General features: G+C 39.0%; 1 protein-coding gene across 1 annotated transcript in view; it reads right to left on the reverse strand.

The window, feature by feature from the left end:
- Positions 1-27028, reverse strand: part of Gli3 (GLI family zinc finger 3) — a 274281-nt gene that overhangs the window by 97175 nt on the left and 150078 nt on the right. The window contains exon 4 of the mRNA XM_076939344.1: positions 24424-24529. Coding sequence (XP_076795459.1) covers positions 24424-24529 — 106 coding nt within the window. The remainder of the gene's footprint in view (positions 1-24423; positions 24530-27028) is intronic.

Raw genomic sequence — 27028 nt, forward strand, 5'->3', positions numbered from 1 at the left:
GCTTTTATTCTAGACCCAATGATGTCCAGATGACAATTTAGCCTCCAAATACAGCAGTGGCTGCAAGCCTACTTTCCATACTGCTCCATTACCGTGTACTCTGTCTAAGGTAGACTTCCGCATCAGACCCAACGTGGTAGTTTGAATAAGGATATATGAGGCACACCCCCATAGGTGCATACCTTTAAATGCTTGGTCATCAGGGAGCAATACTAACTGGGAAGGGTTGGGAGGTGTGGCCTTATTGGAATGGGTGTGGCCTTGTTGGAGGAAGTGTGTCATTGGGGGTGGGCTTTGAAGTTTTAAGGGTCCAAGCCAGTCCCAGTGTCTCTTCCTGCTGACTGCAGATCTAGATATAGAACTCTCAGGTACTGCTCAAGCAACTTCTCTGCCTGTCTATCACCATGCTTCCTGCCATGATAATAGACTACACCTCTGAAACTGTAAGCCAGCCACAATTAAATGCTAACTTTTAGAGTTGCTATGGTCATGGTGTCTCCTTACGGTAACTGAACACTGACTAAGATACCCTAGTAAGATACCTGGATTAGATGACACTCCCATAGTGTTGACAGCCAGTTAACTATATATGAATCAGTCTTTCAGTAAAGCCACTTCCGACTTTGCCTAACAGAATTGCTTCTAAAACCTTGGTAGCTAACTCATTTGTCCATCTTTACATTTGTAATGGAACACACATCTGTGAAAGAAAGTTAAACTCTTCAGACTTAGCAGACATTGCTGTTTGGAGGACCTAATCAAAATAGTGACCAGAGGAGGGATGAATTCTATATAAGAAAATATAGAGGCAGCCACAAAACACATATAAATAGATGAATTTTATGACCTATCATAAACTTGACTTGGTAAATATTTGTCAAACTTGTTTTTGTAAGTATTCAATTGATGACTGAAGTAGCAATAAAAAAAGACAGAAAAAAGACTTTTATTGGTTTATACTTTCAGTAGATCCACATAAGAATGGAAAGTGAAGATTACTAATACTTCTCTGTCTTCATATTCTGGAACTGTGTGTGCTCAATTGCTGAGATCAGAAATAACAAACAACAAATATGCAGGAAAAACAATGATATTTCAAACTACCTTAAAACCAGACAACAACCATGCCATGAATGTTGTAGCACAGGACTACAGTAGTATGGCAATGGCCCTCTCAATTCAAGCTGTATTCACAGCTATGTATTGAGCTTCCAGGGCTGGAAGAAAGGATGGGCTGTTTCTCTGCATCTTGGGTGAATTCAAAGCCCCAGAATCCCCAATTGGTACCCATGTAGGAAAAGCCTCCTCTGAAGATTCTACAGTTGCTTGTTCAAGGCCTAAAGAGTCAATGCTGCTTTGTTTCTATATGCCTATGGGAATCTGATAAATGTGCAGCAAGCACAATCTTACACAAGTAAAGACTATTTTAATAACCTCCCCCAGGGGGATCAAACAATATAAAATTGTTTTTGTTTGTGACTATAATTTAAGACTAATTTTATAAGGTCAAGAAACTAGACTACAATAAAAAAGAATAGAGGGTTATTACAGCATTTTAATAGTATATTAATATTAATTAATATCAATAATGTTTGTTGCCACGAAGAAACAAAACCAACAAAAAGCCATTGCAACAATGGCTGGCCTTCTTAGTAAGAATTAGATATCCTTCTCTAACCAAACTGGGTATCACTGGTTCATCCATTTTATGGGGTTACTAACACAGTATGCAATCACTCATGCTGTCCATGATAGAAATGATAAGCAATGGTTAACGTAAATGTGTAGCAAACAGACTGCTCAGCCACCATTAGTACAGGCTGGACCCTCCTTGTGAAAGCACAGCCATGGATTGTCTATTTGAGTACATTAGCATTTTACTATCCAGTGACATACCCCCAAAGAATGAATGCACATGTGACATCTAGACTAGAAGATCACAGAAGCATTCTTTATCCTCTACAGCATTAGAAACAGCTATCTAATGATAGGATAGTAAATGAAATAATTCATACAATAGCAAAGTTATGAAAATGAATGAACTACAATGAGGATTATTGGACAGAATATCTAGCTAAAAGATTACTATAGGTAGTATAGTAACTTATACAAAGGTTAATAACACTTAAAACCAATGTTATAAACATAAAGATATCAGAATATTCGTCCCTGTGTGCATGGTGATGGACAGCATGTACAACGGGTGTGCTACAGTGTTCTATTTCTGGTCTTGCTCAATTGGCAGATGCTTTTACTTATGGAGACTCATTACAGTTCACTGAGCTGTATACCTACAGTGCATGCACTCTTCTGTAATACTGTTTATCACTTTTTCAAAAGATACACTATTTTTTTAGTGCTGCACATATTGAAGTTTCTCATAGTCGTTGCCATCAATTAAATTTAGAACAAACTACAGATATATAATACTTTACAAAATTTATAAAAAGTTTGGTGACCTTAAAAGTAGTACAAATAGTATAACATTTGCTATTATTGGACAAATTAGACTTGTTAAATCAGTGGTGTAAGTGCCAAGTAGACAGCAGAAGACAGACTGCATATATAAGTGTCAGGAGTAGAGAAAGCTGTTGCTAAGGAAAACCAGAAGTTTCTTGTCAATGGAGAAGCAAGAAACCATCACATTCATGATGGATGTCCTTCTATCTATGTGCCACATTATAAGGTCAGTGGGATGGATATGTTGCACCTAAAACAGATTTAATTCTGCCCAGAGATGATAAGATCAATTTGATAAAAATGTTACTACAATTATCTCTATTAATAGATTAAACTTCCAAGGTTGAAAAATTAAATAAGTCTGTCCAACTGATTACAATGTACAGTGGCTTCTTTCTTTCTTTCTTTCTTTCTTTCTTTCTTTCTTTCTTCCTTCCTTCCTTCCTTCCTTCCTTCCTTCCTTCCTTCCTTTTTTTTAATGAACACACTACTAGTTTAAGTAAATCTTTGGGAGATAGTATTTGTGAGATCTCGTATTTGTGAGATGATGTTCTCATAGTTTTTCCTGATCAGTTAATAAATTTTACAAAAAAAGAAGAAAAAGAGCTAAATGAATCTGACACTAAATTTAATTTCATATTTAATTATGTATTTTTATTGTTTTATGTGAGCACACACATGTACATGCAAACATAAGTCATGGCACTCACTTGGAAGTCAGAGCACAACTTAGAGAAGTTGGTTCTCTCCTCCCACCAAACAGGTTCCAAGGGTGGGAACTGAACTGAGGCTATCAGGCTTGGTGGCAGGCAGCTTTACTGGCTTAGCCATCTTGCCTGTCCTCTAACACATTAGAAACAAGGGTAGGAAAGGGAAAATCTAGTGACAAGCCAGCAAACCTCATTTCCATGACAGGCAACAAAATGGCCTCTAAATAAAAGAGTTGTGATTTTAATATAGATGCATATTGTACTCAAAAATTATAACTTTAGGAAGTCTAGCTTTCAAACAAATGTAATACCAATATCCTATATAAACATATGATTTTGCAATGTGCAATAAAAAGACATCTTTTCTTTTTTCTCTTAAAGAAAGTACTGTATAACTAGCAATATAGTTACTAGACAGAATATAAAATCACCTAGGAACAAGCCTGTAAGGAAGTGTCTTAATTGTGCTAACTGAAGAGGGACACACCTACTTTGAATGACACTATTTGTCCTCTCACCTCCAAATGTGCACACAAAAAAATAATAAAATAAATTATTAAATTTGAAGGAAATATAAAGTGTTAGAGATACTCCCACCCCAGAAGCCAAGTGTTAGTTGTTAGCCATGATGAACTGTACTCTTGAACGGTGAGTCAAAACAAAATATTTCAGCATATATCTTTGCATCAACAAAAAAGACACTAAAACATATTAAAAATGGTAAGTTCTAAGACAGAGAAAGCTATGTAGAGACTCTGCCTCAAAACAAACAAGCAAATAAAAAAACCAGAAGTATTTTAATACATTATACATTTTATATAGCATAAAGAAGATTCCTTCTTATATTTGCAGAAAATACATGCCAAGACCCTGAAGGCCTGAAACCAAGAGACTGTGGCATGAGTAATAAGAGATTACAAACAACAATTTTAAGGATATACTTTAACTGATTTTACTTAAGACATATTTTCTGGTTACATCAGAATACATATCTACTTAATATCTTTGAATCTCAGAAACAGAAGGCACAGATATAGAGCTAGTGAAAACAGAAAGCAATTAGCCTAGTACCTGTCAAATGGCAAGTGCTTTGTAAATATTGGTCACTACGAGCCTCATGCCTGCTGCTGCTATTACTACCAAGGGGTTACCTGGGGAAAGGCAGTCTTCTCGCTGCCACAGTCTGCTTATAATAGTTTTCTTCTTGGCTTCACAGGACATTAGCTCTTCTGAAGCCAGTAAGCCCAGCTACTGGACACCCTGGACACACTCTAGTAGCACCCACATGGCACCTCTTAGTGATTTGATCCAAGCTTAGGGAAACTGAATGTGTTAGTTATCTTTTTCATTTTAATCCAATTCTTAACCCAATTCTTTCCATTTTTAAAGGAAGACATTTTAATAAACGTTTTATTATTTTATTCTATTTTATGTGTATGGGTGTTTGTTCATTATGCATATCTGTGCACCAAGCCTGTGCTTTGTGTCTTCAGTGCCCAGTATCAGGAGTCAGATTTCCTGAAAGTGGAGTTCCAGGTGGTTCTTTGGAATTGAACCAGAGTGTTCTAGAAGAGCAACCAATGTTCTTAACCACTGAATCATCATTCCAGTCCTAGAATTGTTTTTCTTTTCAAATAAGCAAAAAGTTTAAGTAATTTTCCTAATGACTACCCACTCATTCTACAGAACCTATTTTCCGGAATTTGATGAATTTCCAAATCCATATTGAAAATAATACTCAAATGGGCAAAATAAGAGAGGAAGATAGTCAACCACTCCTAGGTATAGTCTTCCAGAGTCTCCTAGAATAATGTGGACAATGACGGTGAAAGAAGTCAGATGGTATATGAATGTTTATCCTTAAGAGGAATAAAAAAGCAGAACTTCCGAAGCAGAAGAGAAAGTCAAGAGCCAGCTTAAAGGAGACAAAGAGAAAGGAGCTCCAACCAGCCAACTCTAGGAGACACAGCTCAAGACAGATAGGCTAAAGACATCTGTATAGTAGCCACAGCTGTGGTATCATAAAGAGCAGAGAAAGAGGACAATCCAACAAGGGGTGGATATGCTGTGCTTTCATTCACAGAACAGCTGTGGGTCTCATTTCAAAAGGACCCCTGCTGAGTTAGTAGCACAGTTACCTGGCCCCTATGGCATGAGGCACAGAGCACAGAGTAGATCGTTGGTCCTGGGATAAGGCAGTCATGGCACAGTAGACTGAGTGGCTTGAAACAGAGATGAACATATGGTCATTAGAAGCAGACTCAGTTTGGAACAACTGAAGGACACTGTTTCAAAAAGACCCCAGCTCAGTAGACAGTATTTCACAGGTGGGGTTTCAGTTGCCAGTGACATCACTGGTCTCCAGTTGTTAGTGCTGGTCCTGTGCTCATGTGACTTCTGTTATACTACAAGGGGCTTAGAATAACAGCTGCTGCTGGAAGTCCCAAAGAAAGGTACAGAGGCCAGAGCAGGATTCAGGCAACACAGGAAGCCAGTCACTCATCCTCTAAGCACCACCCTGCTCTGCCCGCCATGTGCCCCTGCTCTTTCCTAGTCCATTGGCCTCAACACTAGAAAAGACAGGTTAGTTAGTGAGGAATGTGTAACCTCCATCGCTAAGCCTCCTTAAGAACTGGGGATGGTATTCTTCATTTAATTGTCTGTCTTTACTTGTCTCTTCTCAGTCATTCTCCACCTCAGGCTTCCTTACACCCTCTTCTTCACGCCAACTGTTTCCTCATCAGTGCATTTTTCTCCTCTACTTTTTTGCTTTAAACCAGCCCTACCTCAGTCTAAACATGAGTTTCTTTGCCACTGTTGTTGGTACTGCGCCCCTTTCATGTCCGTACATACTCACAATAAATAACATATTAGTGCGTTCAGTACTTTTAGTTATCCTCTGTCCCCAAATTATTGGTGCTGGTAGAATGATTAATTTTTAATTCAACTCTTATTATACCATCATTGCTGGCTTGATGTTGATAGTGATTGTCTTTTCAAACAATATTCTAACCTTTGTGATATAATGATGAAGCTTCTAGTTCTAACTGCCACTGTGGCAAAGCAAAACAACACCCCAACTCTACAACACCAACACCGTGGTCCCTACTGAACAGAGCAAGCATCCCCTTGGAACAATCAGGGTGATTTAAAATAAATAAGCAAATGAATACATTTTTTTAAAGAATAAATACATCCAATTCATTATCTAACTCCAGATGTGCAACTTTTAATGCAAACACATAAGTGAGCAAGAAACTGAACAGCACAACTCCTCAAAACTACTGATCCCAAAGCACGAATTACATGTGAACTACATTCAGTCCTGGGGGGGCTCAAAAGGGCCATTACAGGAGTGTTCGAAGAAATCAAAGAAAATCCAAATTTCTGAATGTATCCCAATAGATCACAAACAGCTGGGAAAGTAAGAAAGACAATATAAGATATAAAAGATGAACACTAAAGAGGTATAAATACTGAAAAAAGAATACATTGAAAAAATTAAATGAAAAACACATCACCTAAAATATAAAAGCCTTGTCCAAGGAATGGACTAAAGAAAGGAAAGAATATTGAAGACAGAAAACAAGTTCAAAACACTGCAACTGAATTCAAACAAAGAAAAGATAAATTAATAAATTAGTAATTAAGCATGAGTACTAACTTCAAGATGAATAATAGAACACCATAAAAAAACTCAATCTAAGAATCAGGGGCATAAAAAGGAGAGGTATTTCATTGTAAAGGCTTAAGACATTTCCAACAAAATCATAGAAAAAGCCCTTGAGTGACAAAGGTTTTATTCAGAACATCCTTGGCTATGCTTACTTCCTGAAATGCTTCTCCTGCCTTTTTCCTCAAATAGTAAGAGAGTACTAAATGGTGACAGTATCACACATTCATACACTCACACACAGGGAGAGGGGGAGGGGAGGGGGAGAGGGAGGGGGAGGGGGAGGAGGAGGAGGAAGAGAGAGAGAGAGAGAGAAAGAGAGAGAGAGAGAGAGAGAGAGAAAGATTGTTTAAAGTAGCTGTTCTAATCAGTGGGTTTTGATCCCTTTAAAGGCCAAACAACCCTTTTACAGGGGTTTCTTAAGACCATCAGAAAACACAGGTATTTACAATTTATGACAATAGCAAAATTACAGTTATGAAGTAGCAAAACAATAATTTTATAGTTGGGGTTACCACCAGATGAGGAACTATATTAAAGGGTCAAAGGCTCGCAGCAGTAGGAAGGTTGAGAACCACTGGTTTAGAGGAACAAAGTAGTCGAACACAGTATCAGTGTGAGAATAGAGAGAAGTGGGTATACAAGGAGTTGATAATATGTTCAAAATATATTCAATACATGTTTATAGGAAAATTTATTTCAAACTAAAAAATCGGCAAGTAATACCCTGGGTCCAAAAGAAAATACACATCAAAAATAAAAATATTTTGATTTTGAAGCGTGTAGTCACCCAGCAAATTGCCAAGTCCCATCTAAGAGCTAACTATAACTCTGAAACTTCTGCCATTTGCCACATCCTCATAATAATGAAGAAGCCTAGCCTTCATATTTTGTAGAAAGTCTCTGAGTTTGAACCATGATATCTACTAACTATAAGAGGAAAACGACTTCAAGTACACATTTTTCTGGACAGAAGAGCACTGGAGCATATATGGACGAGCAGAGAGCATGGCAGCATGCACGAGACATGCAAAAGCTCCAACCAGACAAAAATCTCAGCATAAAGGAAAGGAACTGGGTGCAAACTCTCAGCCCTAGCTAAGAAAATATTTACAAATAGCTGTTAGGAGGCGAGGGGGAGGGGGAAATCAATCGGTTTTCTTCAATGGGTAACACTGGGGTTCTCAAGCATGCTCCCTGTGCTGCCCCACGCTGAGGAGCAGTTGGCCAACAGAAATAGAACTAGAACTTCCTGCTGTTTACTGGCTTTTTCTTTTGTTTTTTTGTTTGTTTGTTTGTTTGTTTGTTTGAAGAGAGGGAATAAAGTTGTGTGGCTAAGAAGGGGAGAAGATCTTGAGGACTTACGAATAGGAAGGAATATAATAAAAAAAATACACAGAAAATTTTAAAGGCATTAAAAATAACTCATTTCATGGTTGCACATTTATCTGGATGATTAAACAATTTTAGACAAACAGATACTTTTAAAATCCCAGAAGCAATAACCTTGAATTTGTTTTTTGTGAGAAGTCACTTTGGGTACAGATCAACAATTAAAAGCACAATTCTAGAGTCCAACAAATTAATCCTGACCTCAGGTTGTGCCTACTTTCATACTTCAAGTTAAAATGTTCACACTGAAGTCAGGTTTATGTGGACTTCTGAGCCAGAAAAGCAAGGCTCCATCGTTAATCAGAAACTGGGTTCTCCTTCTCCTTTCTTCATCCCTGTGACATCACTGCCATCTTTGCAGCTACTGATGTCCTCTCTGGGGCACCCTCATTCTCTGCTTTGATGTCATTTCCCAAAGAGATGATAGGATAAGGCTTTATGTTGATGAGGGCTGATGGTGATTGATTAGAAGAGTGGGACCATGAGCCAAACACAGCTTCAGTGTGGACGCCAGGTGTTCACCCAACAGCGGAGCTTTACAGTGAGTTTACAGCTATTACATATTTTTATATTAACAGTTCTCCCTACCCAGGTTTGTACAGTTTATCTTTATTCTTTCAAATCCTGAAACTGCTTCAATAAGAGAGGTGTTTATATAACACACACACACACACACACACACACACACACACACACACTTCTAAGCCTGAACTTTTAGGGGAAATTGAAGAGGTTTTGTGTCAAGTACGACTAAATCCAGCCTTTCCATATCAAACCTCTGCTGGAAAATTACTGTGTGGATGATAAGGCAAAAAGATATAATAAAAAGTGACTCTACTCAATTTACACTGCAATATTGGTATGACTGAATATTTTTCATTCAGGTGCCTGATAAAATCACTAAACTGTATTGCAGATAAATAAAGGAGGCTTCTGTCAAGAATAAACACCATTAATCATGAAGCCTTACCCTCTCAGAGCTTGTGCTATGCATCTTCACAAATACACCGCACAGCCAGCTGGCTGTCCGTGCTTTCCTCTTTATCCCCTGCCAGGTGGAGGGACCCCTCGTTTTTCATTTTCTAAGATGTAGGCAGCAGAAGCATTCGGAAACATTCTCTCTATATTTTAACTTTGCAATTTTCCAAGTAGGTTCATTATTGTGAAATTTAGAAAACTGTAGCTGAGATATTAGTGTGTGGGGGTAGGGGGAAACCAAATATTTTTTATTATTTTTTTTTTCTAAAAACAAACAAGGACATGTTTTCAACTCTAAAATGACATTACTTTAAAGATTCGGGATTTTGAGAAATACCTTTGTCTCACATTCAGGTTTTGCTTTAATTTTAAAAGAACTCTAAGGGCCTTTCTCAAATATAGTCTTTCTTTTAAAAGCTTTCGGTCCCTATACCCCATGAACAAAAAACAGAAATGGAAACAAAAGAGTCATATTAAGAGACTCGTGAAACTTCCTCCTGTGTGCCACTTCACCAATAAAAACAAAACCCACTACAGATTATAAAATATGCCCAATTTCAAAGTTCAAGAGTCACAGGAAAGATGTAGAACCACAAGCATGTGAGTTAAGTTTATGATTATATATGGATTGGGCAGTCTACCATTTGCCAGACCTCTGTGTTGTGTGAGACATTAGGTGCTCTATGTGTGTCCATCATCAGTTCCTAGATTAAACAAACAAACCTGGATGAGATGGTGAGAGCAGAGTCGGAGAGATTAACTAATCTGAAAGAAACCTGTGGCTTATAGGATAAAACAAAAAAGTCCTGTGAGCAGGCACAGGGTAGAGAATCTCTTCAGAAATCTCTTGAAGTGTCTGTATAAAAGCTAAAGACAAAACAAACAAACCAAATCAACAACAAAAATCAATGAACAAGGCAGAGACAGGCGGATTTCTGAGTTTGAGGCCAGCCTGGTCTACAGAGTGAGTTCCAGGACGGCCAGGGCTATACAGAGAAACCCTGTCTCGAAAAACAAACAAACAAACAAACAAAATTCAATAAACAAACCTAGACCTTCCCCTAATGGCTCATTCTCCGTTCCAGCTTTTGCATCTGGAAACAAAGGTCAGCGGAAAAGCTCAAATGTTCAAGGAGCCACTTAACCTGGGGCAGAGCTGAGAATGGAACCCAGCTCAGGCCCAGGTACTATGAAAATAGAAGGGTGGTGATATTAGGATTGTCAGGCCTAGCATAGTGGCAAACGCCTTCCATCCCAGCATCCATAGGGTAGACTGGTCCTCAAAATGAGTTCCAGATAAGCCAGGGATACCTAGTAAGACCATGATAAATGAAGATAATCTGAATCCATGAGCTAATGTTTGAACTTTCTGGAGTTATATGTTGAAACCCAGGAAAGAAACATTACCATAGACCAATGTAGCAAACAAAATGTTGAGTAGAGAAAGCCTGCTCTGAGAGGCAATGAATTCTTCACTGAGGCCCAAGCCCAAGATATCATGACGCACCAGTAGGATTACCAGCTACTGCATTTTAGCTCACTGGGAATCTAATATCAGAGCTCACAAGAAGCAGGAAGTACTTCTGTTGGTCAAAAACTACTGAGCAAATCCATGGATCTTTTACTGTCAATGGAATGGTGGTGGGGAGGCAGACAGAAAAGTCTGTGCCCTGAGAACACTCAGCCATTTGGAAAACTCAGAGAGAAAAAGCCTAGTTCGAATCAGGCTTTGGGAAGAAAAAGAGAGAGAGAGAGAGAGAGAGAGAGAGAGAGAGAGAGAGAGAGAGAGAGAGAGAGAGAGAGAGAGAGAGAGAGAGAAGAAACCAACAACAGCCCCTGGACGCCACTCAAGACTCTCTTCCAGAAAGTCCTGTGGATAAATAGATCTGTACTGCTTCTGTCAGTATGTGCTACCTTGCTTGACAGAATCTGGGGCTACTTTCTTGGGAATTCCAACAGAAAACGATCCCTAGGTCCATTACTGATAAATACAGAGTTCTGGAATAAACTTTGTGTGCTCCAGTAAAATCAAGATTGTATGTACACATAAGTAACAATAACTAAGCAAACAAAGAACACAGGTGAAAACAAGCAAGCAAACCAACCAACCAACCAACCAACCAACCAACCAAGCAGGTGAGAACATTGGCATGGCATAGCTAGTAAAGTTGCCTACCCCAAGCCTGACAACCTGAGTCTGGTGAGTCCCTACTCAATGTTATCTTTCGATATACACATGTATAAAATGGTCTAGATGTATACAGACAGACAGACAGACAGGCAGGCAGGCAGGCAGGCAGGCAGGCAGGCAGGCAAATGTAATTTTAAAGCAGAATTGTCTGGAATTTTGCTTGTCTTTATTTTGCCAATAAAAATTTCAATCAAGCAATCCATCATATTTCACCATACAGATACTGAAAACATTCTTCCACTATAAATATTCATTTATCATCACTTAGGATACTTTTTTCTCCTTCCCTAAGTCCTTTCTGAAATTTTAAAATTATTTTATCCTTTGAAATTCATGGGTATATATAATGTATCTTAAATATATATATAATATATATATATTATATATATATATAACCATATATATAATATACATATATTAATACATATAATGTAACTTCATTATATCTATTCCCATTCTTCACTCCTAGAAATTTGTTCTTAAGGTAGATGAATTTTGAAAACTATATAACTATCCCCATTGACACCTGCAGTGAAGAACAATGCATTAGAAAATTAATTATATGCTATTATTAATGGAAGTTTAAAACATAATTTTGAATTGAGGAGTTATTCTTCTCTGTTCCAGCTATAAGCTATGCTTCAGAAAAATAATACACAGAAGAGAAGGAAACAGCCATGGCTAAGACAGCTGCATACTTTCTATGTTTATTATTTCCACAGAGAGAACAATGCACTTTCGTACATAATGGCAAGATTTACAAGTACAAATATCTAAAATTTGAAAATAAAAATTATGAGATAGCTCAGAAATGTGGCTTTCACTTACACGGAGTGGCTATGCTGCCCCCCCCCCCCCCCCCAGATCCCAGAGGACACCTGACACTTACTACCTGGACATGAGGAGGGCAACCCTGCACTATCGGCTTCAGTTGCCTTCTCCGTATTCAAAGGAAAGCAAAGGGCTTAGCAGCTCTTCCTTCATTGATGTTAAAGCTCATAATGACGACAGAACAGCCAGGTTACACACTGGAATGAACCTCGACTCTTCTGGATAATGACATTTAAAACATGTCTTTAGGTCCCCATGTTAGTCATTCGGCAAGTATTCTTCTTGGCAAAGACCTCAGGCAGATGGAAGCTATAGACTGAACACACAGACCAGAGTCAAATTGCCTGGAAGAACTAGGAGACTTGTGGCTCTGAGGAATGCAATTCATGTAGAAAAGCGCTGTCAGAGCAGGGCCAGGGAACCTCGTGGGAAGAAAGCAAAATAAACAGTTCAACAAAGAAAACAAAGACTGGCCAATGGCCTTTTCTAAAGCTTGAGTACACTGAGACTTCAGTGGGTGCCCACGAAAAGACTGCATCAAAGAAGACCCTTGCAAAGCAAATAGACCAAGGAAGGAGGCTTCCCTCCCTCTACACACTGGGGGAGGGACTGCACTCTGCCTTTCCTTCCCATTCAAGTTCCATTCCTTTCAAGGCAAATCTCTCCTCCCCATAAACAGAAGCAGCAGACAGTGACCTGCACAACCCAAGTCTATCCCTAGGCTGAAAATTGGAAAGGTGGAGAATTCAGCCCATGTTCATTATGACGTAATGCACATTTGCTTCAGATCACAAAAGTAAATCACACAAGGGAGCACAGGAAGGAGCCAGCCAGGTCAAATCCCTACAGCCTGGCACCTACCTTCTAAATGAGGAGCTACTCCTCCAGGACTCTTACAAAGAATACACAAAATTTACAACTGTGTCACTTTTGCATCCTTGAATCTCATACACCAAGGCACAGAGAAGCTTCTTGTAGCAGGCTGTCCCTGCTTTAGTACCAAATTCCATCTATTTCCAGTGAATCTTGAGTTGGGGGAAACCTTCCCTCTATGCAATGGCTGTAAGTGTTGCTACAGGTCTAAAGACCAGAATCAGAGGAGCCCAGGGTTTGGTCATTTAAACAAGATTAAATCACTTCAAGCTGGCTTTTCCTGACTACTTTCATTAAAATGGATGATTATGCAGGTTTTTACTGCCACGTCTTAAGGAATAATTACTACAAAAAAGTGAAGAGGAGTGGGCATACTCTGTGTGTGTGTGTGTGTGTGTGTGTGTGTGTGTGTGTGTGTGTGTGTGTGTGTAGAACCACACCTAACATGGTAGGTCCCACAGCACTAATATAATCCAATGTAAGTTTAAATTAATCACTGTTGCCCCAGCAGATGAGAGGTGAAGAATCAGAGTGATCACTAGAAGTCAGCTCGCCTGTTGGTACTCAGGCTTGTAAACTTGTTCTTAGAAACTCCCCCAGATGTTTATAATGCAGGCTGAAAACAGTTCAGGTTAGGAATATGGGGATTTTGTTCATTTGAGAAGCTGTAGTTCAGTTTATCAGTAACAAGTAGTTTACAGTAAACTAGCAGGGCTTTCCACATGTATAAAGTAAACTGGAGTAACAAGAGTCCGTGATTTCTCTTCTAAGTGGGGAGGAATCACTCACTTGGCTCCCTCCCCCCTGGCCCATATGATAGGATTTACTGCTCCCTTATGCATTTGGCAGAATTTACATATTATCAGAATGCACTAAAATGAGTGTATAACTCCTCTTTAGCATCTAACCTATTCCCAGGATGTAAAAGATGCATGTTCCTATGTGACATAACTCCTGTAAGCTAAGCCCTTGCTACCCGGAGTGTCTCAATACAGGTCCCCAGGCACCTTAGAAACAATTTAGAGATGTTAGTCAGCAGTGGAGGACCTTTGACAGAGGGACCTTTTAAAATGCATGTTATCACACTTTCTGTGAGTCCCTATGTACATCATTCCTGCTGTGTCTGGAAAACACTGTTTCTTTGGAATTATCCACCACCTCTGGCTCTTACTATCTTTCATCTCTTCTTCCACATAGATCTCTGAGTATTGAGGGGATGGGTGTGATAAAGACATTCCATTTAGGACTCAATGCTCCAAAGTCTCCTCATTGTCCAGCTGAAGGTCTCTGTGTTAATACCCATCAATAGCAAGAAGCTTAGCCAGACAAAACCCCAGCGGGGAGAAGTGGGCACAAAGTCCCACCCCTGACCAAGGAGCCATTCGCAATTGATACCTACTGGGTGAGGGAACAGCAGTTTTGTCCAGTGGAGTGAGGCTGGCTTTAGCAACACACTCCAGGGCAAGCCTCATGCTCAGGAGTAGTTGACCAATACAAAATACTCTTTGGGTTTTTTTTTGTTTTTTTTTTTTTAATTTTTAATGTGCTTTATTCTTTATGGTGTTATAGCCAGGTGTTTTTCTTTAGTCTTTCTTTCTTTTCCACCTTTCTCTCTCTCTCTCTCTCTCTTTCTCTCTCTCTCTCTCTCTCTCTCTCTCTCTCTCTCTCTCTCTCCCTTCTTTCCTTCCTTCCTTTTGTTCTTTCTTTCTTCTTTCTTTCTTTCTTTCTTTCTTAGAGAGGTGTAATTCATTCCAGTGTTTGTTCAGATCTTTAGACTGAAGTCAAACTTGTGTCCCTATAACAGTCCCAAGTGGAAACTTCCCATTATGGAGATTAAAAGGACAGAGGACTCAGGCCACAGAGATGGCTCAGATACTGGTTAGTTTTTGTAGTCTTGAGGGTAAAATACAAACTACTGGTGGAAAAAAAAAACTGGCCTGACAAACCATGCCCTTTGGTGCAATAGTGACACATACATCATGGAAGTGTCTGATTATGTTTAAATCCCACTCCACAAGATGAAGCCCATACAAGGTCCCATTGGCAAGCTGAGAACCTATGGCCAGACAAGTCAAAGGCCTTAAGGGAACCTAACTACTATTGTGCTGCTAAACAGACACAGCATTAAACAGACTCCTAATGGCTTAGCACAACCCTCCTCTGAAAAGCTTCTCTTTTCAGTAAATGGTATTTACATAGAGATCCGCAGATGGCCATTTGGTAGAGGGCAAGACTTCAGAATACTAAAGAAAACACATCTGCCCTCCCCTGACGCACCGCCCCATCCAAGGTTCAAGGATCACCATACAAGGAGGGTGGAAAGAGTATGAGCTGAGGCAGTGGATGACTACCAGGTAACAGCGTCTTCTGGACAGAGCAGGGCAGCTGCACTCATTAATTCAGAGCATTTGCAGCAGCAGCAGACTAAACCCTGTGCAAGCCCAAACCAGACTAAATCCCAGCATGGAGGGAAGAGCTGGGCACATAATCCTGCCTCTCAATGCAGAGCTACCAGTAACTGTTAGCTGTGGGAAGACAGGGATGCAGTTTTTTTTAGGAGTGTAGCTCTTGGTAAATCAACCAAATATCCCAAGCAGCACACACTGATCTTGAGGAGGAGGGGAAACAATGCTGACTGGAGATGAATCTAGGAAGAGTTAGGCAAGGAATGTGAACATGACCCAAATGCACTGTACAAAACTCTCAAAGAACTAACAAAATTTTAAATGAAAAAAAAAAAAAAGGCCTTTTTAAAAAAGTACAAAACAGGGAGTGATCACTATATCTGGTTTTGTATTTGCTGCTTTTCCCATTTCAGAGTTTGTTGTTACTTGTCTGTGTTCCTCCACCTTCAGACTTTTCAAAGTTGGTTTAGTACAACCATTCCAGCTAAGCCTTTTTTTTTTTTTTAAATTATTATTTATTTAACATATATGAGTACACTGTAGCTGTCTTCAGACACACCAGAGGAGGGCATCAGATCCCATTACAGATGGCTGTGAGCCACCATTGGTTGCTGGGAATTGATCTCAGGACCTCTGGAAGAGTAGTCAGTGTTCTTAACTGCTGAGCCATCTCTCCAGCCCCAGTGAAAGCAACCAAAGCACATTGTAAGGGACCATGCCTGTTCTGGGATGCCTTTTGAACTGATCACATCAGAACAAAAATGGCAAAGATTACATTTCAAAAATTTCCTAGCATGGTTACCTGGCAAATGTGTAAAAAGCCGCCATCTCACTTAACACTTTGTCCTGCTCATTCTTTGCAGTGGTCCAGATCATCCAAGAGGCAAAAATCCAGCTAATCTGGCATTTCGTATGCAAAGAGTTCACAAGCCATTCCTAGAAACATATCTGCTAACATTTTGTTTTCCTGATAAATGAATTTCCCTAGGGGTAGGTATAGGGATATAGCAGCAACAAGAATGAATGACAGGCAGCCTTGTGTTCTAGGCCTTTGTTTCCCTGGGGAAAAGACTTAAATGAACTTGCTGGGCAGCTAGAGAAAACCACCTGTTTTAGGTTATTGCAAAGTGAGCTCTTATATCTAAGAGAAGGATAGCCACATAGGAAATGCTGCCCTCAGGTCTAGGTGGGGCAATATTTGTGATGTAAAACTCCCAAGCATCTTCCTGTGGGGATATTTTGTTAAAGTTCAATTTTTAAAACTTGTATTTTGAAAAATAAATAAAATGAATGCAGTAAACTTCTGTTTTCTTTGAAGCCAGGCTTAACATGAGTGGAAGCATTGTACTCAAAGAAAAAAGTCGGTTACAGTCCAGTACCTCCCAGGCCCCCACAACAGGTTTGACAGCAGCCTCTATAGAGTCGGCAGCTTCCGGTTCAGTGACTGTGAATGCCTCAGTCAATATCTGCTCCGGACCGTGTTGCTGAGCACAGCACAAAGAACACAGGAATTTTTTCCAAGAAGCTGCCGCTCGGGCTCCGTGAATGTACGCTGTAATTAGGGCCCGCTTTCTCTGCAATTGAAGAACAGATTCAATATTTCAGTCATTAGAAATACTGCAAAGCGGAGAAGTATTACACCTTTTGAACACAACCTGTTCTGTGCTCATTTCCTAATATAAAGAAAAATGTGTGCTGGCTGATCAGAATGTATGCTGCATACCCATTATGATTTCTAAAGCCTAGGAGATGACCTCGATCATATCTTCAAGCCAATGGTGGGGGCTGACAGTGAAGGTCAGTGGTAAACGGATCCTGAAGGTGTTAAACTTTCCTGCTTATTTGGAAAAACTACAACCAAACACTTAGACCTTTTTTGAACTGAGAGGACATACAATGAAAACTCTTGGGAAAGGTGTGAAAATAGCTGAAAGACCCTGTTGACTACAATGTGTGATGCTAATTATAGCAGAGAACAGCAGGAGGCTGGAGAGGGTAGTTGTCTAGACCAGGCATCGCACAGGTAGCAACTGGGGTCTCCACGTACTTTGGATGTTGATGTTACTCTGCCCTTACTGGTAAAAGTTGCTGTAGAAACAGCACACAGTGCGCATCACTGTGCTCCAATAAAACTGCACTTAGAAACACAGATGGTGGACCAGGCTTGGCTCAGGTGCCACATAGTAATTTAGGTGGTTGTTCCCAGCAGAAGTCTGGTAAGAAGACATCCAAGTAGGAAGACATTAAGTGAGGAAGCAAGCATGAATATCTAAAGAAAAAAAAAAGGTTCCAGGAAAATAAACACTGGAAAGTAGTTAATAAGGCTTGAATTCTATTGGACATTCAGAGGAAGTGCTGGCTGTTTATGCATGTTTCAATGCAGTCTTGTCAAAAGTAATTAGGTGTGCCACACATGTGGCTGGATATGTAAACTGTCCCATAAGCTTCGAACATTCTACTGCAGTGCACACAGACTTCTAAATTTTAACTCAAACGCCTGAACACATATGTGGCTTCTATAAGACTTCTCCAGAGTGTCATGTATTCATCTTAGCATGTTGCAGGAGTCAGGTGTTGGTAGAATTAGTTAAGTCAAATCCAGGCCTGCAAAGTGTGTGGTATTCATTTTCACTAACAGAGCCAAGCAGCATGGGCAAAGAATGTGGACCCCAATCCCTGAACTAAAATACAGGTGTAACCCACTCCAAAAGCTGTATCTGTCCATATGGTTAGATGTCTATAAGCTTAAAATGGGGCTAATTATAAAACGTCCATCATAGGCTTGGAGTAAATATCACAGTAGATAAGTATGGAGTCTTAAAATTGTGCTTAACATACAGTAAGTCATCAGCATTAGTTTCTGTTGGTATTATGTATTGTTTCCAACATAAACTGTTTCTTTTGTGCCTTATCCATGAAATTCTGGTATTTGTAATATTTGTACCCAATTGCAATATATATGTAAATACACAGATGTATCAATACCCAAGAGAAGGAGTGGGTGCTGATACTTCTGGGAGATGCTAAGATGAACACATGATCATCTGAAGAAGTGTTATAAAAGTCACATACATGTTCAGGCTTTTGAACTGAAAGGTTTTTTTATATAGCTAGAAAACTTAGACATCAGTGTGCACCGCTAGAGAATGTATATATATGTGTGCATATAATATAAACTAGTTATATATAAAACTAGTAACATACATATATGTGTGTATATGTATTGTGTGTGTATCCCAGTTGCAAGGAGACAACAGATCTTTACAACAGTACCTGGTTTCCTATCAGGGGAGCAGCCTGGCTATAGGAAGCATTTCCCACTGTAATGGGAACTATTTAATAGAAACTTAGCAAGCAAGCGTTCTGGATCTTTCACTCCTGAGTGTGCCAGCTTTCTTGGAATGAGGAACATATCCTAATAAAGTGAAACAAATAAAAAGGAAAAGCAAACAGGCAAAGTTATGGCAGCAGCCTAGACAGCAGCGGTCCATTCTCATTGCTAAATAACCAATTACTTAGAAGCTACAGGGTTTACAGCACAGACTCAGTCTCATATAAGCAAAGAAACACATAGTAGTTGGCTTGAGAGATGTAATTACAATCTAGTTTTTTATCTTTTCTGTGTGAAGGTAGAGGTAATTGTGTTGCTACAATATTCAATTTAATCTAATGTCAGTGCACTTTACCAGCCTCAGAGTCATCTATGGTAGATCAAAATACTGGAGGATATATATGTGTGTGTGTGTGTGTGTGTGTGTGTGTGTGTGTGTGTATGTATGTGTGTATATATATATATATATATATATATATATATATATATATATATATGCCATTTCTTCATTTTAAATTATGCTATTAAAATATTCTAAATCATTTATGCCCCAAATTGAAGATTTTGCTAATTCTCCATATCTTAGTCAAGGATTCCCTCAGACTAAATAAAATGAAACCACTAGTTTGCATATGCACCCATTTTAAGGGGCCAGACTGAAAGCTTCTTGTGAATAAGCATTACATGCACTTCCAATAAACACGGTTGGCACTAACAAGACACTGAGTTCAGTGGCGCAGGAAGACTCAGTAGCAGTCCTGATCATTTACCTACTATTTCTTTCTCTAAATATTTACTATAATGGAGTATCTTTCCTTGTACTTTTCCTCTCTCTGGGAAGTAATGAATGCAATCATTCTCCAAACTTGCTGCTCACCTTCTCCTCTCAAGCCTAAAAGGCTGTGTAATCAATCACAAGGGCAAAACCTTCCTTGTGCCAGTATACTGTGTTTCAAAGCTGATCCCTGCACTCCTCTCCAAGCAGCGGGAGGCAGGCTACTTCTTGTGAAAGGCTAGTTCCTCTACCTTAGAGTAATTGCAGTGAGTTGGGCAGCCTCCATGTAAGCCACCTTGACTCAAGGGAAAGAACCAGGAGAGTGCTCATTTCTCATCGGACCGTAAAGTTAAAGGGAATTAGTAAAGTGGAGGGTGATACACAGCAGTGTCTGCATACTGGCTGGAGATGCAGCCTAGTGAGGTGCCATTCTCATCCACTGCACAATACGAGCACTGCTCTCAGTTCCACGGCAAGATCAGATCACTGGGGCCTGAATTATTGCAATGGATTAGTAACTAAGGACTCAGCTTTGGAAAATGAATTGCAGATCTCAGTAGAAAGCTACAGGAGAGTCCAAAATCTAATTCATACTGGTTCATGAATGAAAAAAAAAAATGGCTTAAAGAGTTTTTACATACAGAATAGACATCAACACACCCTGGAAACCCTAAATGAATGTGAATGAAATCGTACAAGAATTCAAAACACTTTATTATCTGAGTTTCTAAAAATACACCATTCCGACTTTTGAAGTGAAACATGATCAAGTAAGTTCCAGCACTTAAAACATACACACACTCAAGATGCGCACACTCAAATGTACACACACTCAAAATGTGCACAAACTCAAAGCGCAGTAGCACACTCTTCATGACTGTAAAAAGCAACCACTTGAAAATCTGAGTGTATTTTGGAGGTGCAAGATATAACTGACCAAGGATCTCCATTTTTAAAGAAGTTTTAAAAACCAGTTGTAACATGTAGTCTAGAGGGCTTTATTAAGGTCCACAGAATGGAACAGTGCAACCACAGGGTTACACAACCCTGGTGTAAACAGCTCAAGCCAGGAAACAGAGAGAGGACTGGACAATGCAGTGTGTGTCCAGGCTCAGGTTTAACACTGGTGCATCAGATGGATTCAGTAATATGCTACGTGGATTTTGGTGATTTTTCTAAAACAGTGTTTTATACTGTTATATGTTTTATACTATACATAGAACTGGGAATTATTGCAATTTGAGAAAGAGACATTCCAGCTGTAAGTTGGACACAAGCCCTGGTGAATTCATTCAAAACAACTCAGAATATGAGGAAAGAACTCTCATACTCAATGTTTAAGGAACCATTTGAATGACACAAACATGATGCAGCCATTGTCCATTTCAGAGAGCAGTTTGATGTGAGAACCTAGAGAGATGACACCTATAGCATGTCCTTCTTAATCTAACTTCATGATTTTGGGCTAAAAGAAATAACAAATCTTAGTATTATTTCTAGTACTGTATTTTAGTCTATTTAAATTTCTATCTTTGAACTGCTCAACCATAAACTATGGACAACAATGTGCAAGCAAGAAGGGTACGCTAAAGGCATTTCATGTAACAAACCCAGTTTTTAAACATACGCTGACATATTTCCGTACATATTTATAAGGCTTCTGGGTTATTATTGGGCTATAATTGCAGTTGTTCTAACACCTAATAAGCCACGGTTGGAAAAACAAAAGCAGGTTAATTTGTGATTTCCCCTACTCATTCAGAGGCAAATTAAGTGTCAAACAGCTAATACAGAACATATTTCATTTTATGAGATTTTAATTTAATTCTGCACCATATCATTGATGCCTTAATATAGGGTGGTTTATCTAAAAAGAGGGGCAATTTATAAATCTTTTCAATAGAATCTCTAATGATGGAATATGATAGCATAATTACCGCCGTGCCTGCCATCCTTCCGAACACTGGTCTGTCAGCATTTCCATCAACACAGGCCCTTGCTTTTCAGACTTATAATTTAGTTTCTAAAGTTGGCACCAGAAGAACAATTGTGTTTACAAAACAATGAGAATATCTCCAAGTTTTATCCTCCTGTAATTAAAATATTCACTCTAAAAAGCTTACTAAGCTCTCTTGATTTCATTTTCTAGAACACGATTATACAGCAAGCATTTTGGAATTCAAATTCTGGATAAGATACTTTTATGTTTTACAGTTAATACTGGGAAGGTTTGGGTAGAGGGGCCACATTTACTATCAATACCCTCAGCTTTAACAATCTCAGGTGTGCTCACACATTGACAGAAGGGGTACAGAAAGTTGGGTCATCACGGAGTGAGACCAGGAGAAATTTGGTACCCTTATACATTAATTGTAAGCATTTATTTAGAGACCCAACCTTTGCAGAGTATATACATTAAGGTTATTTTACTGAGCACTTCCTAAAGCAGATAGCTTTGTTTTAGTGACAAGCAGGGCCTTCACATCAGGGGGCATTTGCCAGGACCTGTATACAGTACAAGTGTGTGACAAGCCTAAGGCATCCTGATAACTCAGCCACTACTTCCAAGGCTGGACCAGCCTAGGTATCCACTGAGGACCATCTACACATCTATCTGTTCATATGCTGAGCACTTTCCCCAAATACAATTCCTAACAAATTACCAAGCAAGAAGAATACAATGGGAAGAAAACACAATGCTACAAAGGCAAAGATGTGATTTGCTCTAACTTCTTAGAGCCCATGTCATAATCTCAGTCAGAGCCACCCAGGAATCTACTAAGGCAAGCTGATGTGAACAATCCCAGAAAACTGCAGACATGAGGTGCCGTGTTTCACACCCACAGACACAACATTCTCTCAGAGTCCTCGAGGACTTATTCTCTTGAAACTCAGAATTGTCAACCTGCCTTACATTGTAACTCTTTGATAATTACACATGTAGGCTGCACAAGAACAATTTAGTCAATTACTACTCAAGTATCTTAAAACTTGGTTGAAAAAGTAGAAAGCACTGGGAAGCTTAGAAACCTCAGCTCCAAGTCACAGCTGAAGCAAAACCCCATGGCCGACTCTCTGCTCCTCCACACAGGACTTACCTTATCTTTAACACTGTTTTTGCTATGAACCCAGACCATCCAACAGGGATTGTGGGAAAATTTGTTGTTCCTATAACACTACTAGAGGACCAATAGGTGCAGTTTTTAATTGGTAACTTCCTATTTAAATTTATTTACAAAATGAACTATAATACACCCAGAGGAAAGAGATCAGCATATTTGAGCTCAGTTTAATAAAATTCTCTAGAGCATGATTTTTGAAAAGGGAAAAACTTTCAGATTCCATAGAACATCTGGTTTAAATTATTTCATCAGAAAGACTGAGAGGAATTAGCTATCTTTGTCTCTAAAGTCTTGTGTGATCTAGATACAGGCTAGAACACCAAGATCCCTGTGGTCCTATCCATACCACAAAGCTTCTACAAGACCAGGTGAGTCACAGGTCATCTTGCAAACTCAGTAAGGAATGCACTTCCCCTTGTGTGGTAGAACTTCCTTTGGTCCTTTGGCATTATGTGAGTAGCTTTTCCAGGCTTCAGAACCCTGTAAATACTTGCTTGGACTCTAGTAGAAGTCACCGGAGGAATAAGTCACAAAATTCTGCATTCTTCCTCTGTAAATACCCACTTCTCCTCCAATGCTTACAGAAGTTCTCAATGCAGATTTATTACTCAGCCCCAGGCAAATCTGAACTGAAATTACAATTCAGTAATGGGAGATGGATCTGAAAACTGGTTGGTAAAATATTATATGTGTACTTGGGCATGCAGTTAGGACTGTTAATATCAATTAATTCTGTTCACAGAGGAGGACTTGTTTTAAAACAACTTCATTTTTCTTCAGCATACCATATAATTACACAGCTGTAACTAATAGTCAGAGAGATGCAATCTAGCATCTATATAACCAGCATTATTCTTCAAAGTATTATTCGTGGTTTTCTAACTTCACCGTCTCGGAAAGAAAGGTGATTATTACATATGACTACATGTGTACCAAGGCCATTAGCAGGGAACAGCCCCTTCTAGGGAGTGCATGCAATTATTATACTATATGACAGTATTCTCAAACTTACAGCAGACGAATATTCTGTTAGTGTATAAATCAATGATTATTTTTCTTTCCCTTCAAAACAAAGTGAGATAATATTTATTTCAATAAGACTTTCTTTTTCCTTTTATACTAAATACATTTTATCACACATTCTTTTCTTTTATCTTATGTGAAGCCATGTGCTCAATCACATTTGCCACTTTGTTTGGGTGACATTCCCATCAATCAAGTGACTGCTGCTATATGGACCATGGGGACTCTGAAAATCTTCCATAAACATTTCATTTAGATCCACTATAATACTTGGTCAGAACTTTCATGTAACAAAAATTTTAGCATGCAGAACTTGAAACCTAAATCACAACCAAGCACAAATGGTAAGTAGTAAACTTCCATTAAAGTTTAACTTTAATGCTTTAATTTGAAGTTTATGACTCCCAACTCTTTGTCTCTCAACAGCAAAATATTCAGAAAATAGTGGCCAGCTAAACCATATGACAAGCACCCTCAGAAAGCACAGGGTCGGATTCAATACATCTAAAAGCAGATAGAGCTTTGCTATGTCTTAAGAGTAAATCTTACACTGCTATCAAACCTTCAAAGCCCAGAAGACATGCATTAACAAAGAGTTTTGAAGCATTAAAGCCAGGGTTTAGGTCCATTTCATTAATGGGTAACATTTTAATACTTACACATGTAATGGAGGAATAGGAGATGGATCATAATGGTAACGACCCTCATGATGTCTGGCATCAATTGGTACAGGAGGATGGAAAGCAGGGAAAAGATGAGGAGGGTCTGAAAAAAAAAGAAAGTACACCTTATATAAAACAAATACTTTTAGAAGTCGTTTCAACTGAAGGCAACTTTACTGTACCAAATATCTTTTAAGAATTTCAAGAACTGAGACCAAAGAGATGGATCAATGATTAAGAACACTTGCTGCTTTTGCAGAGGGACCCGAGTTTGATTCGTAACAACCATGTCCAGTGGCTCAAAACCACTTGTAACTCCAGCTCCAAAGGGATCTAACATCTTTGTCTGGCTTCCATGGTAACCCACAGTTCCTGTCTGTTCTTCCACACATTGTGTCCGTCAGTTCCTGGGTCCTGTGTGTGTGGTTTACTTTTACAGAATCTTCTGACCCAAAATTACATGTACCTTCAAACCTAAAAAATGATTTTTCAAAAAATATACCGATCTGCTACATAAAAGTGAACAGAACTTTAGTGGTTTTTATAGCTACACATATGACTGATATTTAGTACAAATGTTTCGTCCAAGTTCCAAGGAATAAAATAAGAGAGCCTGAAACCTGTACATTTGTCACCAGTGCTAAGTGATATTATAGGAAATATGTCAGAGATAATTCTTAAATAGTGCCCTTGAAGACTGACAGTCAAGTGTCACAGCAAAGCACTCCTGGGGATTGATATGCACAGCAAGAAAACTTTAGAATGGTACCTGGTTACTTCAAGGATTCTGAAATTTATAATTAGCAGGCTGAAAGGCAAGTCAAACCAAAGCTTGATAAGCAGGCTTTGTGTATCCAGAGTAGTCTCTGGGAGACACAAATGTGGCAACAAGGTCTGGGAAACTGCACAAGCACACAAGGCCAGTGTGTAAACTGTACCTCCTGAGGCAGCAATGATGCACCCCAACTGAGAACACAAATTCATAAATGTAAGTGGACCTAGGTGACTATTACAGTTATGAATTCAGAAGAATCTCATTTTCTTCCCTCTACATCCATCTATTTCCCAATTTTTCTTCAATTTTCCTTCTTTGAGAATGTAAGCTATGCTTCACTCCCCACCCCCACCCCAAGTTTTCCCCTTGTGGCCTTCCTTTAAAGATCTAAGCATACTTAGAACAAAAAGATATGAGGGAAAACTATGAGTATACACTGACTAAATACATGTGGCCCACCAAGGAGAGACATAAAATTGCATTGTCATTAGTATTTCTCAATGTTCTAAACCTAGAAAAATAGCACAAGAGGTCTGTGAAAGTGAGCAGTGCTCCTTACTCAGTGAAGGCTTGTGGTTGTTGTAATATCAGGTAAGGAGGGAGTTAACAGTAGAGAAGCAGAGAAGGAATTAATTTGGTATTATCAAATCAGTGTCACTGTGGCATCACGAGGAAATGCATCCAGTGGAGTTACCTAATCACTTGTCACACCTCACACAATGCATAAGTACACATGAAAAACTACTGTAATTTAAGTTTAACAATCGGTACTAAAAGGATGTAAGCCAATTCTCCTGTAACGGCTTGCTAAGTTTGAGTCTCAGGTAGAAGTTTATTCAGTCATGTGGCAAATTCAATGTTACACTTAACCCAGTAATCCTGAGATGAAAAGCAACCCTATAGGAAGACCAAATGTTCCGAATTTAAAAAAAAGCAAAATATCCCTATTTTATTTAACCAGTTTTGATAAAAGTTATCTTTTCCATCCTCCTTAAGACAACATAAAACTAAATGGAACAGTCTTTGAGACTAGTTATAAAGACGGACAGATTCTCACCAAATGTATCTGAACTTTAAATTTAAATTAAAAAAAAAAATCCACATCAATCATGCTCAAATCTAAGGTAAGGGCAGGTGATCATCAAATATGGGTATACCCCCTTCCTACACAAAAAGCCTGGTTCTGCAGCACCCGGCGCCTCATGCCTGTCATCTTTCTTGGGAATCATAGAACCACATTTAATAGAACTGTATGTAAAGCAACTGTAGAGAAAGTCTACTTTTGAAGCGTGTCCCTCATGGGCCTGTCTCAGGTGACTCTGTAACAACTGTGTGAGAGTTGGAAGATAAGAGTTTTATTCCTTACATTTCGGTTCCTGACTGTACTGTTAACATTCATCCACCAGGTAAGTAGATGCTAAGAGCAGTGCTGTGGCATTCAGTGAAGTCGTCACATGTCAGGTTTACAGCGTTTCGTAATTTTGGAAGTTAATTCTAAATACAACTTGTAGCACTATTATACAAAGTGTTATATGGTGAAGGAAACTTACAAATTCTTAATTCTAGAACTGAGTCTAAATACAGGACAGAAAATAGATGTGATGTTATATAACTAAAGAACAATTGGTTTTTAGTTTGCTGTTTTCCCATTCATATGCTTCTCTCTTGATTAAATTTAAACAGGATTTTCTGGACTGTTGAAGCACATGTAAACAAGTGTATCTTTTACTGGTTATTCATGGAGATCACCCCTCTTATGCCACATTTTGGGGGGAACTAGCAAAGACAAACTTCTTTTGATTCAAGGCATGCTTGACATACCCTGAA

The sequence above is a fragment of the Arvicanthis niloticus genome, chromosome 8 (assembly GCF_011762505.2).
Source record: "Arvicanthis niloticus isolate mArvNil1 chromosome 8, mArvNil1.pat.X, whole genome shotgun sequence".
Classification (NCBI taxonomy): Eukaryota; Metazoa; Chordata; class Mammalia; order Rodentia; family Muridae; genus Arvicanthis; species Arvicanthis niloticus.